Source organism: Artemia franciscana, chromosome 9, assembly GCF_032884065.1.
Source record: "Artemia franciscana chromosome 9, ASM3288406v1, whole genome shotgun sequence".
Lineage (NCBI taxonomy): Eukaryota > Metazoa > Arthropoda > Branchiopoda > Anostraca > Artemiidae > Artemia > Artemia franciscana.
The window spans coordinates 15364803-15386134 of record NC_088871.1 but is presented as its reverse complement, the minus strand read 5'-3'; the positions used below and the strand labels follow the sequence as shown (position 1 = coordinate 15386134).

At 33.6% G+C, this 21332-nt stretch overlaps 1 protein-coding gene across 9 annotated transcripts in view; it reads right to left on the bottom strand.

Annotated features, from left to right (window-relative positions):
- LOC136031047 (membrane-associated guanylate kinase, WW and PDZ domain-containing protein 1-like) overlaps positions 1-21332 on the bottom strand; it is a 163310-nt gene that overhangs the window by 29863 nt on the left and 112115 nt on the right. For 5 of the 9 annotated variants that reach the window (XM_065710247.1, XM_065710254.1, XM_065710248.1 and 2 more), the window contains 6 exons: positions 20187-20386; positions 12797-12910; positions 10886-11010; positions 7722-7894; positions 5067-5160; positions 1332-1490 (listed from right to left, as the gene is read on the bottom strand). In XM_065710247.1, coding sequence (XP_065566319.1) covers positions 1332-1490; positions 5067-5160; positions 7722-7894; positions 10886-11010; positions 12797-12910; positions 20187-20386 — 865 coding nt within the window. The remainder of the gene's footprint in view (positions 1-1331; positions 1491-5066; positions 5161-7721; positions 7895-10885; positions 11011-12796; positions 12911-20186; positions 20387-21332) is intronic. The other 4 variants (XM_065710250.1, XM_065710255.1, XM_065710253.1 and 1 more) reach the window with 2 other exon arrangements.

The window sequence follows — 21332 nt, the reverse complement described above, 5'->3', positions numbered from 1 at the left end:
GATAAATAACATAAAACGTGGGAGCTTTAATGACAAAGCATTTTAATTTTTCAAAACGAATTTCACTTTATCTTAAAACCACACTCATTTTTTTTTAGATTTTTTCTCTTAATTAGTTTTGCCATAGATTTTCGGTTCAAGCAAGTGAGGTGGCATCTAAAGAATTGTGTCACAAACCTGACATATAAATGCTAAACCCTTGCAATCGTTGGCCTTTTTAGTACCCTTTGCTCTGCAAACCTAAAAATTTATTTTACGGTTCTTATGTATATCTTTTTTTTCTTTTTTTATCAATATGGTTTCTACAGAACAAATTAAAATCGATTTAAATTACTTTCTAACTTTCAAAAACTCAAGTGTTTCTTCATCAAGTTTCCATTTTGACATGTTAGCGTAAAAAACTTTAAATCCCTCCGTAAAAACTCTCCGTCTTTTAACCCATCTTCTGCTTAGGCTGACTTAAGACTTATCATAGGATTAATAAGCATTAACGAATTCAATATGAAGAGAGGAGTGGATCACCAAAATCCAATGTGAAGGATCCTTCATACTATGTTTTGCATTAAGCAAAATGCAAAAATTTTACCCGCAAAATAGTCAAGGGTGAAAGGACATTCTAGGCGCCAGTACATCTCAGTGTCAATAATGTATTAACTCAAGGAAGACAATGTCAAGCAGTTTCATATGTGAATAAGAAGTGAGGACTATAGGGGGAGACTAAAAGAGAAGAAGTTATTTTCCATCACACAGGTGAAGCTTTTATTCTTTTGATATTTACACTAGGACAGCATGAGGTCACTAGCAGCCCATTAACGCACACAAGGGGATTGCATGCAACATTTTATATGCATGTATTTACATACACTTTGAGTTTGGGAATGAACTATTGGAGAGAAAAATTATAAGAAGAACTTGGAATAATAATCCGAGTTTGTCTATTTAGTTTCTAGCGCCTGTATAATACTACTACCTGAAACTATTTATTTCTGAAATCATGGGCATTTTTTTGTGCTTTGATACTATCATATTACATCAGTGAGTATGGATCACCTTTAAAATGGTGTTACCTATGGAGAAACAATTTTCGGCCAAAAGCTTGATAGCTTGGTTACTTCTCATTTGTCAAAAAGTATAATCGATATTTAAATAATAACAATACTTTAAATAGTAATAATAATTTAAATAATAATAGCCATAAATAATAATAATAACCCGACACTTGAAAGAATTTTTATGGAATAAGAACCTTTAATGCATACAAAAAACACCGGCTAAAATATAGCAACTTTTAGAGTTTAGAGCAAAATAATTTTTAGTCTTATCTTTCTTACCTGGAGTCTCCCATCTTCGGCTGCTGGGCCGTTTTCAGCAATTCGGAGAACAAAAAGGGGCATATTTTGGAATTCTCGGCCACCTCGAATACTAAACCCAAAGCCACGAGGGCCTCGCTGTAACTCAACGGTAAAATATGAGCCAATATCTGAGTCAGTCTGAAAATAATAGGACATGGGGTGAAATGATCAAGATGAATAAATTTAACACCAAACATATTTATTTTTTTTTTTAACAGGAGTTCGTCTTCTGCCAGAGAGAGTTCGTTATGTACAACATAAATCGGAAAGTAAACTGTATAGAACATCTTCATGAAATTTTTTTACACAAAACCTTTCCATATTTGACACTACTGATAACATTAGTTATCAGCAAGATCGGTCCTAGCTATTATATCTTGTAGCATCTTATTTATCTTTGACTTCTAGCCTAAATGATTAATTTTTGGTTTTGTTTGAAGATTTTTGTTTGCACAGGACAAACTTTTTACTTTTTATGAGTCATTTCGTCTCTGATTACAAATTAAATATAAAAAAAAACACGTTTTTTTAACTGAAAGTAAGGAGCGATATCAAAACTTAAAACGAACAGAAATTACTCCGTATATGAAAGGGACTGTTCCCTCCTCAATACCCCGCTCTTTACGCTAAAGTTTGACTCTTTCTCTCAACTCTACTTTTTAAAACAGTAAAAAACTTTAGCGTAAAGAGCAGGGCGTTGAGGAGGGAACAGAACCTTTCATATACGGAGTAATTTCTGTTCGTTTTAAGTTTTAATATCGCTCCTTACTTTCATTTAATAAAAACTTGTTTTTTTATTTAATTTCTGAACGTTTTTGAATTAATGCATGTTTTGATTTTGGCTCTACGCACATGAATAATTAAAACATAATTTGCATATTAATTTATTTTTTTTGACTGAATGGCTTCCTCATAGTTTTGATCGGACGATTTTGGGAAAAAATGGAGCGGGGAGTAGGCCTAGTTACCCTCCAATTTCTTGGTTATTTAAAAAGGCAACTAGAACTTTAATTTTTACGAAGGTTTTTATTAGTAAAAATATACGTAACATACGAATTAACTTACGTAACGAACTTCTATATTCGTATGTTTTTATTACGTATACGAGGGGGTTCATCCCCTCGTCAATACCTCGCACTTTACACTAAAACTTTAATTTTGTCCCACTTCCTTAAGAATGACCGCTGAATCACAAAGGCCGTAGAATAAATAGTTGAAATTAATAAAATCACTTTAGCGTAAAGAACGAGGTATTAGGAGGAGGTGAACTCCTCATATGCATAATAATTTCTGTTCATTTTAAGTTTTAATGCTGCTCCTTACTTTCAGTTGAAAAATTTTTTTTCATATTCTATTTTTCATTGTTCTTTAAAAAGAAATGCTAAAAAATCCTACTTTTTGTCCCCTTGACAAATTCTTCCATGGAAAGTACCCCCCGCGTAACCCCGTCCCCTCAACCCCTCCTCCCAACCAAAAAAATCCCCCTGAAAGCGTATGTACACGTCCCAATAACCATTACTATATGGAAAAACTGGTCAAGGTTTGTAACTTGCAGCCCCTCCCACGGGGACTGTGGGGGAGTAAGTAATCCCCAAAGAAATAGTTATTAGGTTTTTCGACTATGTTGAATAAAATGGCTATCTCAGAATTTTGATCCGGTGACTTTGGGAAAAAGATGAGTGTGGGAGGGGGCCTAGGAGCACTCCATTTTTTTGGTCACTTAAAAAGAGCGCTAGAACTTTTAATTTCCGTAAGAATGAGCCCTCTCACGACATTCTAGGACACCTGGGTCGATACGATTACCCCTCGGGAAAAAACAACAAAAAAAAACAAAAAAAAGAGAAAAAAACAAACAAATAAACACGCACCCATGATCTGTCTTATAGCAAAAAATGCAAGATTTCACATTTTGTAGATAGGAGCTTGAATCTTCTACAGTAGGGTTCTCTGATACGCTGAATTTGATGGTGTGATTTTCGTTAAGATTCTATGGCTTTTAAGGGGTGTTACTCCTATTTTCTAAAATAAGGCAAATTTTCTCAGGCTCGTAACTTTTGATGGGTAAGTCTAAACTTAATGAAACTTATATATTTAAAATCAGCATTAAAATGCGATATTTTGATGCGTTACTTTTTCGGTTACTATTGAGCCGGGTCGCTCCTTACTACAGTTCGTTACCACGAACTGTTTGATCTTTTCCCTACGGGAAATCATACTTAACGGAACAACCATAAATATACATGTTTTTCTTTCATATATATATATATATATATATATATATATATATATATATATATATATATATATATATATATATATATATATATATATATATAAACACACACACAATAATACGAGTATAGCCACAAAAAAAAACAAAAAAAACGCTCAGATTTAATAGGCTGCTAAAATTGCAGTTTCATAATAATTTTTAAGTTTACTCTATTTGTTCAAATCTTTTAAAGGCGGTTTTCTCAAAGTGACATTCTCAATAAAGAATAGCTGCACATATAAATATATACCTGGAAACTTACACATGGAGAGGTATTGATTATCTCCCCTCCCCCTCCAACATTTTTTGTAAGAATTATAAGACAGCGGAATCAAGGTCTGGGACCTAAGTTTCAAATTTTGGAATTTCAACATTTCAGAATTCTTAGTATGCCTTGAGTGCCAAAGTCGGTAACTTCTCGCAGAGATCCGAGTCAGGATTAAACCCTCTAGTATAAAAGCTCAATGTCTCCGATAAAGTGGTGTTACCCGATATTCAACAACATCAATCACAATAATATTAAGAACATCATTTTGCAATTGGTGCTTATAGAAACGAAATTTAATTTTAGATTCATATTAAATTATAAAAATCGAAAATATTGCTATTGCTAAAACACAGGATATCATTTTATTCTGGACGTGTAAACTGAAAAAGTCTTGACCCATTCCAAACATAGCAATTTTGACATTTAGCACCCTAAGAGTCATCTTTTATGACCCGTACCTCAGATCAAGAATTTCTTGACATAAAACAAAAATATCATTCACTAATTTTTTCCTTAAATGCAGCAAATGATTAAATTCAATAAGGTCAAAGACTACGAAGGACTGGTTGTCAGAAAAGTACCAATCTATAACAGCCTACAGATACCATGGGTTTTTTTAAGCTCTCAACACTCTCTTTCATGTCAACAGCAAAACCTTTCTTTCCAGAGTTTATTTATTTATATACATGTATATATATATATATATATATATATATATATATATATATATATATATATATATATATATATATATATATATATATATATATATATATGTATATATATAAATGATTTCTTTATACTTTTTTTCAATGGAGGCAGTACCGTACAAAAAAAAAAAAAAATTGTTGCTACTCTAGAGAAAGAAACTTCCTTTCACCAACGTATTCGGGTATCCATACAACTAAAATTAAGCAATAAATAAATAACTATTTGAGAAGAAAAACAGAATTCACACACTTGCGGACAATAGTGTCTTAACCATTCACGGAATGGAGACGTCTCAATCTTAGTCTTAACAGATGGTTAGTATGTAGTCTCTATTCAGATAACAAATAAATAGCTTCTTTGCCTGGTTTGATACACAATCAACCCACAATTGTTAGTTCATTCAAAAAGGGGTAAGATAATTGGCAAAAAAAGCAAAACAGCAAAAAAAAAAGACTCAAATTACCGTTCGTCCATCGACGCTGTCTTCCAGGTATTGGTCACCAGGTGGCATCATATCTCGTTTACTGTAAGGGGGGCCCATTTCACTCATTCCGTATCTAAAAAGGGTAAATCACGGCTATTTTTGAAACTTCCCAAAGAAAACAGTATTAACAACAAATGGAAGGAGAAATATTATGAAAAAAGTTCCTAGTAATTTCTTTAAATAATTAAATATTGAGAAAGTTCATGATTTGTAGCAATTTTTGCGAACAGCAGGGGCACGTTTTAAATCCAGTTTTATACTGCCATCAAATTTATGCATTGCATTTTATTGATTATGAGCTGTTGGCGATTCTAATCCTTGATATTCCATTTCATCTTCAAACAAGAGTGATAACGTTAAAGCTTTGTGTAAATGAGCCTTTTAGAGGTGAATATGATCAAGTCCAATTTTTCATTTCTTATTAAAAAAAAAAAATGTCCATCAGTATATTCAAACGTCAGAGAACGCTCAAGTAATGGTGACGGGTACCAGAGGTTGCCACCAGGCGGGCATATTGTGCCAGACTGGCGTGAATTGCGAGGAGTCATCAGAAGATAGGAATAAGAGAGCGTACCTTTTTTAGTCCTGAAGACTGAAGGCAAACGACTATTTCTCTCAATGGTAAGTAATTTCCCACATTTCGCGAATACCGTAAGTATAACCCTGATTTGTCTCACAGCTAGGGGATTGACATGAAACTTTCAGCAAAAGTGGAAAGGGCACTTAAATATTCGGTTTTGGGAGAAGGGCAATGTATTTTTACTCCAGTTCTCACAAAAGATTATGCGTTATGTTTTTCTTTTATATGCCTGTCGTCTGACAACCTCTTTGGCTAATAAAATTTATAAAATCACGAGGCATTACCAAAAGCCTGTTGAGTCACAGAGCCTGTCGCGCAAATTAACCAATAAGAGTGAAATAAGCCAAATTAGAGCCAAGTAGCCAAAAAGCCCACAGGCTCTTTGGCTAACTTGTACTAAAATCACAAGGTACTACTTCAAGATGATTCTCATGCTCTAAAATTGCGACAACTTTCTTGAAATCAAAAACACTTCTCCAAAGGCAGTTTCACCAATTCCATCAGGGGGGGGGGACCAATTGTGAGGAGAGACAGGGGGCAACCATACCCAAGATTTTTCAGCCTAACTCTAGATATTGAAAAATACCTTTTTTGTATTTTCATTGAAAAAATTCAAGACAATAACATTACCACTATCCCCCAAAGGAATTTGAAAAGTTTTTTTTTTTTTTTTTTTTTTTTTTTTTTTTTTTTTGTATCTTCACTTATCTTACAAAAAGGTTCATCGATAAATTATTATCGATTCATTATAATTATCGATTCAATTATAATGCATAAGTTTGGGCATCAAGAAGGTGCGCACCTTGGTACAGTTACACAAATCGAGATATTAAATAAAGCTAGTATTCAGTGACTTAAATGTGTGTGGGTTCATGTTACCAATCATTTTGTATTGTAAATTTATTTAAGAACAAACAAACAGGCTCGTAAGCAACTATATAAAGTTATTATAGGATTGTGAAAATCTTGTGATTTAGGGGGAAGGGTTAAACTTGGGGGGGGGGTATAGGGAAAAACCAACACTTAATTATTTATTTAGATTGAAAACAATCCAGAAGGATTGCTTTTTCAGATTTGCGGTGCCATCAATTAGTTGACGCGATGTCACTCGTCGAGTTAGTAATAATAATAATAATATTAATTGAACGATTAGCTATCAAAATAACAGACATTCTTAAGAGACAACATTGCTTCATATATAAAATAATGAACAATCAATGACTCATTAAAGTTGACAAGAGCCTACAAATGCGCATGGAGCAGCCACCTTGCGGCGCTTGTCACAGCCAAGTCATAAGAAAAACTGACATCAGTACGAGCCACAGAATTCACTTATATTAGCTAAACGTTAAACACAAAATAAGATGGAATAGTTTAAACAATTGTAAACAGCTTATCTTTAGTCGGGGAGAAAAAAATAGATAAAACTGGTTCCTAGAGTCTGGGGGATGGAAAAACCATAAAATTCCATAAAGTCCCCACACCTGGCAAAATTACATGCTCACAGTTCCCTATCGAATTATTCAATTTTTATTCTAAAGCGCTTTTTTTAATAACTGTTTTCATCTTTTCCAAAAAAAAACGTGCCTAACATACGGTAAAACACGAATATTAACAAATTAGATTATTAACATATATTTATTAAGTATCTAGTTAGAAGGTTTTATGTAAATATTTTCTTCTTGACTAAGATTCATACATCTTTTGATAATGATTCTATTTTTCACTACAAATAAATAATTAGTAAACATCAAAGGTAATAGAAAGGTAAATGCAGTAATCATAATTAAACCAAAGGTATAAAAAAAGTTACATGGAACTTCTATTAATAAGATAAAGATATTTTGATAATCTTTATGTATCAATCAATTATTCATATATTAATTTTATTATTATGCGATTTTATCTCTTCACGAACTTATCTTTTTGCAAATTTATCAATTATTTATTATTAATCTTATTTTGCGAATAAACAATTCATTAAAGGTAGAAGACAGGTTCTCAACGAACGGCGTGTACAACCAATTATACCGCAACCCAAGCAATGCCCTTACCCTTGATCATAAGTCATCTGTGGTTGAGGGGGCGGCATTTCACCTGGCATGGTAGGAATTGCTTGTGCCATTACCATTGAGCCAGCAGAAGATTGCTGACTTGCGGCAGTTGTATTTGAACTTGTATCATCAATGGGTGGGCCAACAGTTAGGGTAACAGAATAGCCGGAGTCCTGGAAGTATATTAATTTAGCCAAAGTTGAAAATATACCGAACATAATTTTTTTTCTTCTTTTTACAAAAAATGTAAATGAATACTACAGAGGTTTTTGTTCTGCACAGGGGTCAAAGACATGTCTTCACAGAAGGAATCTCTTCAGCACAGTTTAAGGATATATCAGTAGAGACTTCTTTTTCCAGACATGACACACATTTGATACCGCGCGTATATAGACCCTGAGCATATACGTCAGAACCTTAGTTCAGTTGCTACCACAGTAGAGAGAATATATACAGCTTTTTATAGGCTTATCGTGATGTGTACATCGGAATCACGCGTGCGCAAAGGCGGAGTATGAATCTTGCGTGGTTTAGATCTGTGTCATATATTTTTTATGGAGAGCATAGCCTTTGTCGCTAGTGTATATATTCTCTCTACTGTGCTCCCCAGTATCAGTTCAAAATAACCTTCTTCCACGGAAAAAGGGGGTATTAAATAACTTTTTTCTGTCCTTAATTAGCTAATACTCAGATCTATGCGTATTTACAAATTAAACCTCTAAAAAATCTTCTCCTGCATCGTCTTCAGGAAGTATTTTTCTAGAAAGCTTTTTTAGCCTTCACAAACATAATATATTAATTTCGAGCATCTTTTTTAAGATTTGTGGCAACGTTTAAGAACTTGGCGATGTACAAGACGTGACAAAATGTACAATGTCAATGGATGGATCGACTAATGGTAACAGAGTAGTCAGAGCCCTAAAAACACAATGGGTCATTCACTAATAACAATTGCATGAGGCTTCCAATTCCGAATGTTAAATGGAATAAGCCCTTTATATATACTCTTGAAACCCTTGCTTCATCTTTTTCATCTTTTTTTAAACACAAATATGACATTATTTACACAAAATTCAAGACATTAAGAAAAATCTTTCGTGGCGTCTTTTTTACCGCTCGTCATTTATAATCTCTGGTCAACTTTTCCAGTCATCTAATAATTGATAGGGGTATAAAAAGAGAGAAAAAACGTTAAATATAATAACTTTTTAAATTTGGAACACTAAATGATATTTACCTAGCCAATTTACCCTAAAACAGTAAAAAGAGTCTCCTTGTCCCAATATTTCAGACCAGGCTATGAAAAGGGATATTAAACTGTCCTAGCAATGCAAAATGTGTTCTAGTGGCGATACGCTTTTGAAAGTCCTGATCAAGGAAGTTTTTGGAGATTGTTACTGTAACAAATGGAAAATGAAAAACAGCCTGAAACCTTAATATCAAATGAATTGGATCTTTGTAAACAGCAAGAAAATATATACTCGAAGCCTTTTTAAATACCATAAATGGACTATTTTCTATGTGGCACCAAAAACTACCAATAATAATTTCCAGGAGTGAACTGAATCAAACTCTAAGTCTGAAGCCTAAGTCTAAGCCGAAGTGCCGAAGTCTGAGTCTTGCCGAAATATCAACAGGCAGCAATCTACTGAACGTAATATTGACGAAAACTGTCATAACTTGCTTGAAATACCAAACACATCAAAATAAAAACATTTTTCGCTCCCCACCCCCCACATGACCAATATTAGATCCATTCATAACCGAAAACTGCCGTCCCTCAAAATTTTTCTTTTGGTTGTTTCAAAATTACGAAGTTTTTTGGGCAGCATCACATTTTCGTCAGCATTGCCAAGTTGAAGTGTGATTATATATAAGCAGAATTAGTTAGTTAAATTAATCAGCGATTTTCGTCCGTATAAGTTGAACATTACCAGCCTATTGATTCCCAATGACAACTACATTTTCAAAGGAAAGGTACACCCTATTAAGCCGTTCGGTGTCACGTGTTTTTAGCTTAGTTATTGCTGACTTTTTACCCGTGTTTTTTCTTTTCAAATTTGGAGCCTGCCACTGCAAAAACTGCATAACAGCACACAATAAACAGCATACATGCAGTAAAGAGAACATCACCACTTGCCGGAAGCACAAGAGTACGCCTTAAATGTTAGATCAAGAGATGTCTCTTAATATTTGAAATATTTAAGAAACCGTAAATGTTAACTTTAAACATTGATTAAACGGCCAAGTAACAACAAGCAGTCGGATTAGCGACACTCTTTGACATCTAAGGTCCCTGCGTTGGTCCTGTGGTATGTTGCTACAGCCGGGTCCGATCTCAAAACCACTGTACCACTCTTTGACATCTAAGGTCCCTGCGTTGGTCCTGTGGTATGTTGCTACAGCCGGGTCCGATCTCAAAACCACTGTACCACTACAGGACATTGATTAAACATCAAACAACAGCATTTAATTAACAAACTTGAGGGAATACAAAAGTGTGCATTGCGAGTGATTTTGGGGATACACTGTTACCTTATGAAGAATGTCTTGTTCTGTCAGGTCTAACAACGCTTGGAACAAGGAGGCACGAGGTTCTAATGGGCTTTGGACATGGCCTTCTCTCATCACAGAAGCATCGCGATATCCTACCACCGAATATTACACAAAATAAGCCCGACACCCGGCACCGCAACAAGCTACAGCCGTAAACCCCGGAGTAACACAGCGATACAGGAAATCATTCCGACAATATTTCACCACTCATTTTAATTTATAATTTTATATATTCCAATTATTTATTTTGATATTCCACAATAAATTATTTGTCAAAGTCATTGCCAAATATCTTAAATAATAATTTTAACTATAGCTACATTAAATTATCAAGTTTTCAGTTATTCCTCATTTGCTGTATTCTTTAGTATTGTCCAAATTATGCTGCATTGCAGAAAAGGGGACGCATTTTTCTTTTTCAAATCAAGCCCCCTCCCCCTTGTATTTAATGATATTTTTTCCTAATCTCTTCAAATCTTTTTTTCTTCGCCTGAACCCAAAATGCGGCTATTTACTCAATTTACTCAATTACGCTATTTACTCAACTATACGAAGAGTCAAAATACAGTTCAAAATAAACAAAAACAATATGATGAAAATTGACTAACTTTAATTAAGCTGACAATGTCTCCGTGGTTAAGACTTTCAATATTTACATGGTTTACTGCCAATATTCTATCACCAACATGTAGTCGTTCACACCTCTCTGCCGGACTTCCACGAATGATCTGACCTGAAATTATAAGCAATTTAAATTTAAATAGATAATAAAATGAAAAAATAAGTTAAAATAGAACAAATGTTATAAAAAATTAGAAAAAATAATTTTATATAAATACATCACAATAATTTAAATAAATAATTAAATTCTATATATTTTTTTTTATTTTTCTCGTCAATTTTTGGATCTAAAACGAGCCAGAAAATTTTCCGGATCTCATCAAGTGGCAGTCCTTACAGCCGATGGTCTTGCGACATGCAAAATATGAACAAAGTTCATATTTCAATTAATGTTAATGAACAAAGTAGTTAATGTTAATTAACAATTAGTTAATTAGTTAATGAACAAATATGTTCCCGATTTTGTAGAATGTTGTAATTCTATAACTCTAAAGTATGAGCATAATTATCTCATATAGTCTTTTAAATTGTTTGAATTCAACACAAGATTGGCTTGGATTTTTACTTTATTTATCATTTTCTTCTTTGTATATTTTTGTGTCGTGGCAAAAACGAAGAAGCCTATTGCCGGTTTTATGTTTTTTTTTGTTTTTTTTTTAAATGAAAATTATCTGATTTGATTTGAAATCTTGATTTCAAGGACCTAATACAAGATCAAGTATGACTTATATCGTTTATTAAATTTTATATTGAAAACTTATATTGACAAAAGAGGTTATACTGAAAACTTGAAAATTATTGTGTATATTTAAAGATAAATTTTCCCCTAGAAAATAATCATTTTCAATATTAAAAACAGTTAAATATAAGCTACCTAATTTTATCAAAATGCAATTTTCGAATTAATTTTTGCCGTAATTCATAAATCAGTTGAAATCGAATGTTAATAAATCTTAAGATGATGTTTTTTTTTATTATTATTTGTTGAGTTGTTTGTTTTTGTTATTAATTGTTTTATATTATTTTATTTTTTAGGTTTTTGTTGCTTCAAGATTACGACATTATGTAGTTTTTTTTTGTGTGTGTTATGCTCATGTTTTATTTTTCAGTACATGGTTTTGCCCTCCAACTCCTTATATCAAATATTTGTTGTTGCTATTGTTTTCTTGTTAGTAGCACACCCTCGCAGGCAACACTTTTGGTGTGCAATCTATTGGCATTGTTTGAGTGTTTTTTTTTGTAATTTATTACTACTACTGTATTTGAAACAGTCAGAAGCAAATTTCACCAATCCATAAAAACAAAGAGCGAAAGAAAAACGGAACAGTTGCGGGTGATGATGTTAACGCACCAATCCTCTGCTGGAGAAAAAAGGTCCAGAAATTCATTGATGTTAGAATCGACATTTTTACAGTGATATTTACCAATTAACTGTCATTTAAGTTACTATTTTATTGTTATTGTTAGCGTTTTGAATTGTCGTTACTTTACTATTATTATTGGTATGTGTTGCACTTTGTAGTTCTTATTAATTATTGTCATTTCAAATTATTTTTAAATGTTTTTAAATGTTCTAGACCAATCTTTAAAATTTAAAAAAAAACGAAATGTTTTTCAGTGCATTTTAACATGGGCCCCGTCGATTTATATTCTTTTTTTTGCAAGGGGGGAGGGGGGGTCTAGTACTAAAAAATACATTTTATTAGCAATTAAAAGTAAAAGGGCGTCATTCGAAACATTTCAGGGGAGAGGGGATACAAGATATGATACAATCTCGAAACCTAAACGTATAATTGCGGGATTATGTCTCCTTTTTGTTATTTAATTCTTTTCTTTCGTTATGTTTCCAACTTGCATGTTAGATGCAGCGCAGCAGCTAAAAAGAAATGCTTACTTACCAATGAAAGACACTGCTTTAGTAACAGACGAAATAATAACGAATCCAAATCCTTCATTTTCCCGGCGAGTCACTGTAACGTCATATGGGTAAGTAATTACATCGTTTCTTGGAGCTAAAAAAAATAGTTGAATGACTTCACAATTCATAGTCTTCATATGGGTAAGCAACTATGTCATATGGGTAAGTAACTACGTCTTTTCTTGGAGCTAAAAAAAAAATAATTGAATGACCTCACAATGCGTAGTTTTCATATGGGCAAGTAACTACGTCGTTTCTTGGAGCTAGACAAAAAAAATTGGATGACTTCACAATTCATATTTTCATATAGGTAAGTAACAACGTCATATGGGTAAGTAACTACGTCGTTTCTTGGAGCAAGAAAAAAGATAGTTGAATGTTTTTATATTTTTCATATGGGTAAGTAGCTACGTCGTTTTTTGGAGCTAAAAAAATAGTTGAATGACTTCACAATTCATATTTTTCATTTGGGTAAGTAACTACGTCATATGGGTAAGTAACTACGTCGTTTCTTGGAGCTAGACAAAAAAATAGCTGAATGACTTCATAATTCATATTTTTCATATAGGTAAGTAACAACGTCATATGGGTAAGTAACTACGTCGTTTCTTGGAGGTAAAAAAAGATAATTGAATGTTTTTATATTTTTCATATGAGTAGGTAGCTACGTCGTTTTTTGGAGAGAAAAAAAAAACAATTGAATGACTTCACAATTCATATTTTTCATACGGGTAAGTAAGTACGTCATATGGGTAAGTAACTACGTTGTTTCTTGGAGCTAAAAAAAAAAGATAGTTTAAAGACTTTTTCATATTCATATTTTTCATATGGGTAAGTAACTTCGTCATTTCTTGGAGCTAAAAACGATAGTTGAATGGCTTCACAATTCATTATTTTCAACAGCAAACAAAACACTAGAGTTACTAGTTGTTTAGACACATTTTAATTTGTGGAACAATTCCTTACCGATAGAGAGCACAAATTAAACTTATGAACAACAAAACACAAATAAAATGTGTCCGTCACTGATGTTGAATAGCGCAAACGATGCTTATTTGAAAAAAAAATATTCAGTATTGGGCTAATAAGGCTTGACCAAATCCTAAGCTAAACAGAAAAAAAAATGTCAACAAGAAAAAATGTTTGTAAGTAAAATTACTGAAAAAAAATAATAATTTCACCGCACGAATAAAGTTGGTTAATTCTGCACCTTTGAGCGAGAGATCGATAAGGTCTTAATGGCTATTATCTACAAGTACACATACAGTATCTCCAATAAATTATCTCAACTTGTACTGCCGTTTATCAAGCCAAAACCGCAAACACACAAAAACATGGTACGGGCGTGGTACTACACAAAAATAATGATTTCACCACACAAATAAAGTTCGCTAATTCTGCACCTTTCAGCGAGAGATCGATAAGACCCTAATGGCTATTATATGCAAGTACATAAAGTATCTCCAATGAATTATTGCTACTTGTACTGCCGTATGCCAAGCCAAAACCACAGCCACACAAAAACATGGTACGGTTGGATTATCTACAATAGGAGACACCTCGTGCTGAGTATTTGAAGAATAGATTTGCAAGACGACACGTCTCCATTTGAGATGGTTTCCAGAGAGATGTCAACTAAAAACTCCATCTATCGCTTTCTTTAAAAGGAAATTCAACACACAACACAAAGAAGAAAACCTAAGGACGCAGTTGACTAGTGTCATTCCAGGCCCTAAATTGCTAGCAGTTTCAGACCATGAATTTTGTCATAAAAAGAGTGTATGACATTACATAAATAAAATAAAGTTTAAAACAATGCAATATAAATAATTTATCGTATTTCCAATAAATGCTATTTATTCTGTCAACGCCAAAGCCCTTTAGTATGCTTTACAAAGATTGGATGAAACTAGCACATTTATTTCGCTTTCTTTAACTAGTTCGAAGTTTTTACTCGAAGATACTAGATGATGACGATGACTTTAATTTCCAATTCTGCTTTCCATAATAATTACTACACACTTTGATGCTACTCATGCAGAAAATTGATGCATTTAACATTTCATTCTGTAGTGGCACAGTAGTGGCACAGAACTCTATAGTGGCACAGTGGGATTGATCTCTGCTTGGTCATACAGAACCCAGCGTTTAATCTCAGCTGCCGTATGAACAGGAAATTTCATGGAGATTATGTCTTGGCGTCTCAAAATAATCAAACAAGAAGAAGAAGATTTCATCTTGTAAAAAGTCAGACTATCCCTGCTTCAGTAATTCAAAAAGGCTTTATGGACACTTATTTTCCATTTTATTAGTTTTCAAGTTATCTAGAGGTTTCTCTGTGTAAAATTTGCGATATCTACTTTTTGATGCAATGGGATATTAAGGCCTGAACTTCGACTCTGTTTGGTGAGTCCACCGCGGAATAACATTTTATTAAATATTTTTATCAAACAACAAAATATATGGGTAAAGGAGATCATGGTATCAAATTTCAATTTCTGCTAACCACTTGTCATATCGTTTGCAATACTTTACCGAAGTAACCTCGAGGGCCTCACTAGTTTGATATCTTCAAAAGATTTTTTTTATGTCTAGATGAATTATGTTTAATAATAATTTTTCTTAGGGACGTCTCTGATCCGGGTTGGAAGTCTGTTGTGAGGGGTTTATGCTTTGTGCACATCATCTCTCGTGACTTGGTTTCTACTGGTTTTGAATGGTGGGTGAGAGTTTTTCATTTGAGTGTTTCAATTATTCATTTTCTTTTTTATGAGTTGATTTAGTTGTGTAGTTGTTCCTCCTACATATACAGGCCATAGAGCCTTTTTGTGGGGCCAGAAGTATGAACTGCGTTGTTTGTATTCAAACAATATGTAAACAAGGCCTTGTTTACATACAACCCGATACGATAACGTAACCAGGCCATAGAGCCTTGCGAGGAATGACGATGCACTTACTTTGTTTTATAATGCGTTTGTGAAATATATTTATTAAAATTGGTGGAATTGCCAAAATTCAGCAATCAATTTTCAACGTTTACCCTACTGAATCTATAGAAAAGTGATTATTGAAAAAGCAGTTCCGATTTTGTTATCACGGTTGCAGCAATAGCTACAAGCTAGTAAACAGCAAACTCCAGCCCTTGGTAACCATGAATTGAAGATTTTGATATTTCTATCAGTTCTCATTCAGAAACCGTACTGTGAGCGGATTATATTGCAAGGAAAAAAGAGAATAATTTATTGTGAAACCAAAGATTAAATCAACGTGGGTATTTAGTGCTCATATGGAATTATTATGCGATTGACTAATCATCATTATACTTTCGTTTGAGTGATACCACAGTTTGCGCGAGGGTGCCTGTTATCAGTGTGAAGTGGAGCCAGTTTATCTTATGAAATTCTGAAGCGTGTTGTTTCTTTTTTGCTGTTGAGGCGAGTATTTATCCATTAGAGGCCTGATCTAATTATTTTGCTACTGTTCATGTTGCTGTTGCTACCTGGTATTGCTGTTGCTGTTGCTGCCTGGTGTTGCCGTGCCAGTAACTAACGGTCGAAGCGGATAGCACGATGAGATCACCGTGGGTAAATAATTGATCTTACTCGAGGTAGGCGAATATCTAATCTTAATTATAATCTCAATTTGATATGGGGCGTAATCGCAAACGTAATCGTCTTGGCGAAGACCCCGAGAGCCCTTTGAATTCTATAGTTACTAGCACCGGAAGCTCGATTGCTCAAATTACCATGGATACTTTGTCACAAAATTTTAACCAGGTGCTAGTAGCCATTCAAGAAAATTAAAAGGAACTTTACATGGTGAATGATAAGCTAACAGCGCTAGACGTCCGTTTTTCCAAATTAGAGGTGTCACAGCTTGAACAATGTTCTAAAGTTACTAGCCATGATACTAAAATTGTATTTCTAACGACTTGTAAATGAAGCTAAAACCCAGTCACAGGCGATTTTAGATTTGTTGGATAGGGCTTCTAAACTGGAAATGGATCAGAGGGATAAAAATATAATTGTTAGGAAAGCAGCCTATGAGAACGAAAATACTGCCACTGATTTGTTTAAAAGGATTATTAAAATTGGCCTTGAACAACCTGCAGTTCCACCATTTAAAGTTAACCAGTGTAAAAAAGATGCCAAATTTTTTAAAGTTGAAGGTGGTGACAAGGAAACAAAAATAGGCCTATTACGCAGTGCAAATAGATTAAAAAATAAGATTATTGGTTCATTCAAAGAATCGTTTCTAAGTGATGATACAACTCTAACATGCATCAGTAAAACCTGTATCACTAACGTGATAAGGTTTTGATGCATGGATATCTAAATCATTCCCACCTTCTTTGTAAATCAGACGCCCTGACGGATCCATAGCTAAATGTTTTCAGAATGATCCAATTAATTAACTCGCTGGATCGGCTACTAGACAAGATTATAGCGAGCGAAGTCAAAGAGATCGATTCGGGCGAAAGAATTGAGCGTTTCTTGCATGAATGCAACCAATTGAGAAAGAATTACATCGTCGTTGAGAGGCTTTGAAAAAGTTTGTAGTAAAAATAATTGGTTGAGTCTGTGATCACCCCCGTGCGTGGTTATACTGTATGTTTTCTGCTGATTATAATGATTGCTGTTTCTGTTTGTCTTTATCTAAAAGTTGTGTTTTTGTGTTTTTCTTCTTTGATGTTCTTTTTTATTTTTCTTCAATTCATTTAAGAAATCCGATTCACCTCGGACTACATGGAAATTAATCAAGGATAAAATTAGGAACAATACTACGACACCACACCCTGAAGTGCTCGTAAATAAAAAAGGTGTTGAATTGAAGGGGAAGGATGTTGTTGCAGATTACTTTTTTAATTATTTTTCTCATATTAGTACTACTGTTGAACCAGAATCCCCTGAATTCATATAAGCCTTATTCATATAAAGATTATCTCCCATCATCCAAAATTCTAGTGTGTTCCTGGTCCCGTTACTTTCGGTGATTTCCAGAAAATAATTGCGAATCTAAAGAGTGGTAATTCCTCGGTCTAGACGGGTTCTCCACAAATATGCTGAAAGAACTTGCTTGTGTAATCCATGTCCCGTTGCTTCGTATTTTAAACGCATCTATATCATTAGGGATCTTTCCAGAAGTATGGAAATATGCACGAGTTATTCCAATTCATAAGAAAGGTGATAAGACAGATATAGGCAACTATCGCTCAATATCTAACTATTCTTTTCCCAATATCTAAGGTTTTAGAAAAAAAACATTCAAAAAAGAATTGTTTTGCATTTTGATATAAAGGATTTGTTTACTAAAAATCAGTTTGGATTCAGGTCGGGTCATTCCACAGAACAAGCTATTGCTGCGCTAATTTTAGAGATTACTGATTCACTAGGCGATGATAATCTTGTGTCTGCTCTTTTCTACGATATAGAACAGGCATTTGATACGCTAAGCCATGAAATATTAATGCAGAAAATTAATAACACAGGTATTAGAGATAAATGCCTAGATGTAACAAAATCTTACCCGAATGGTCGAAAAATTCAGGTAGAAATAAATGGGCACTTGTCAAGCCATATTATTATTATTGATGATATTGGAGTCCCCCAGGGATCAGTATTGGGGCCATTACTATTTTTGATTTATATAAATGACCTTCCGAGGTGTTTACCCAAAGATAATAGCTTAGCAGTAATTTTTGCAGATGATTCGGCTGTGACAGTAGAAGCTAAAACCCTATCTTTGTTAGTTGAGAAAATGGTGACAGCAATGAAATATTTGAATAAATGGTTTGCATGTAACTACCTAGCTCCGAACTTTTCTAAAACTAAATTCATGATTTTTGGGTGGTCACAGCCGGCGGTAAATAACATTACCATAGATGAGTTAATTGTAAATCAAAGTAAGATAAAAAGAATACATTCATTTCGTAGCCTTGGGATTATTCCCGATGAGATTTTATCTTTCCGTAAGCATTCTGATTATTTCAGATTGAAACTTACGTTGTCTTCATAGATTGAAACATGCGTTTCCTTTTCCCATCTTTAAAATTTTATACCATTCTCTAATTGAATCATATCTTAATTATTCTCCTGTAATTTATCTCAACACATTTATGGTCCATCTACAACCTCTTCAGATAATTCAAATAAGGCAATTAGAATTCTGGGTACTTTTGTTCATCGGCTTAGGCTTAAAAATCTGTCAGAAACCCAAACTTTATATACTTTTCTCGATATACTTAATCACAAACAATTGAAGGAAGTGCATACAGCAATGTGGTATTATGATATCCAATCCTCAACAATTTATTTCCAAGATTTGGTATAATTGAGAATCCCACTTCTCCTCCCCGTCACGTCTGCTCCAAGAAGTATCGCATTCCCCAAATCAAATCAGAAACAGCTAGATTCTCAATCAGATACCAGATTCCTCACATTGTGAATAAACTTAATTTAGTAGAAATGTCCCCAAGTTTCAAAAGCTGATTTTCTTTGAAAAACATATTTCAAAAATAGTTCTTTTTCTGGATGTTGGGATTGATGAATAATAGATTTTAGTACGAATTTTGGTTGTGGTGTTCTTGTGCTGGGGTGGCCTCCTCTGTTATCTTCTACATTGTATGTTTTTTATTCTTTCTTTTTGTTATTTCTTACTTGTTTTATGGCCGAAACGTCGAGTCCTGCTCCCCGTTGTCCAGTTTAGAAAATTATTTATTATGTAACTTGGCCAATAAAAGACCTTGTCTTGTCTTGTGTATGTCCTATTATTTACACACTCAATCTTACGAGCTCTGTTGGGGGTTAATGTTTTTTGTTTTTATATTTTAAGTATATTAAATAAACTATCTGATATCTTGTAAATAAGAAGAAGCTTCTCTACATCTAAATAAAAAATAAAACAAGATTTGGTTATTCGTTTGATTATTTAGATACACCAAAAGAAATAAACAATTTCACATGGGTGCATGTGCACTTGTAGCCTTAAGTACACCTATATGGATCAAATGATTGGTTTCCCGGTTGGCATAAAACACAGAAAAAGTGCATGCACATATATCAATCTCATAATTTTTCCCGAGAGAGTAAGAGCATAATTAAAAGTTTTATACACCCTCTTTATAATTGAGCTAAGTTACTCGTTTTGTAAATGCAAAACTGTCTGTGTATCATAAAATTATAAATTATTTGAAATTGATTCAAAAATGTGTGTACAAGTACGTTTTTGATGTGCAAGGTTTCATATATTCAATATTCTACTTTTACCATAGACTGGGCTTACTGATAATTTTTTTACTGTGTTTAATGAATTTCTAACGAATTTATTAAAACTTGACCTATGACAACCCCGATTTTAAAATCATAACTTACCAACAGGTTGTCCAACTCGCCGTCTGATCCCAATCGTTACTCTTCCTCTACTAGAAGCTGCGCCCATTAGCTGTACAACATGATGGTGAGAAGAGTGGACTACATTAATGCCATCTACATGAAGTATTTCATCACCAGTTTGCAGTCGGCCATCTACATCAGCTGAACCTCCGGGCACAATGTGTCCAATTGAAACCTGCCGCAAAGGAAATTGGAAGGGTATGAACTGGATATTGACAAGAATTGGAGAAGGAAAATAACAAGAGGAAATCAGTTCCAGTTAGTTTTCCTCATTTTTTTTTACATGTTGTTTTAGATTTTTTTTTTTTCACAAGACCAGTCTACAAAATTTTTACATATAATCTGATTTGATACCCGAGCACACATTATCTGACAGTATCCGAATTTCGCTGATAAATACAAATTTGTTATTCTGATCAAATACTTGACTACTAGTTTTAACCAAATAATTAACCAACCTTAAAAAAAAAAATTCACCAAAACAATTGAGTAGAAGCATTCATTCTCGAATTTCCCATTCGAGATATTTTGTTCATGATTTATCTGGACTATGTGAGAATGAAAATTAAGCGATTTTACTCTCCTGAAAAACGACGCCTGACTTTTTGAAATCCACAATGGTCACTTAGAGTTTTACTTTGCTTCGCAGAAAAAGCCCATGTACCATTGATAATCAAGCATGATCAAAACCAAAAAAAAAAGAAAAGGAAAGAGAGAGAAAGGAAGACAGAGGAGGAGGACAGGTGCAGTGATTGGTCAATATGATTGCTAGTTTAGCGGCTGTGAGAAATAGCCAAGGTGCAGAGAAACAAACCTTCCTGGACCTGTTACATGCACAAGGTCAGGAATAATGACCAGACAAGCAATTTTATAATTATAAATATTTATACTAGTTACAGTATCTGCAAATTTATTAGCATTTATTCTATTATCTATTATCTATTATTCTATAGCTTCTATTCTATCTATTATTAGCATCAAATTTATTCATCCTATTATCATTGTAGGAAGTTTCTTCTGTCTTTAATTATTTTTACTAAATCGTTTGTTTCCCTTAGAAAAACCTTGTTTTTCAAATTAATTGTCAAATCTTACGGCTAAACTAATAGTAAAAATTTGCGTATC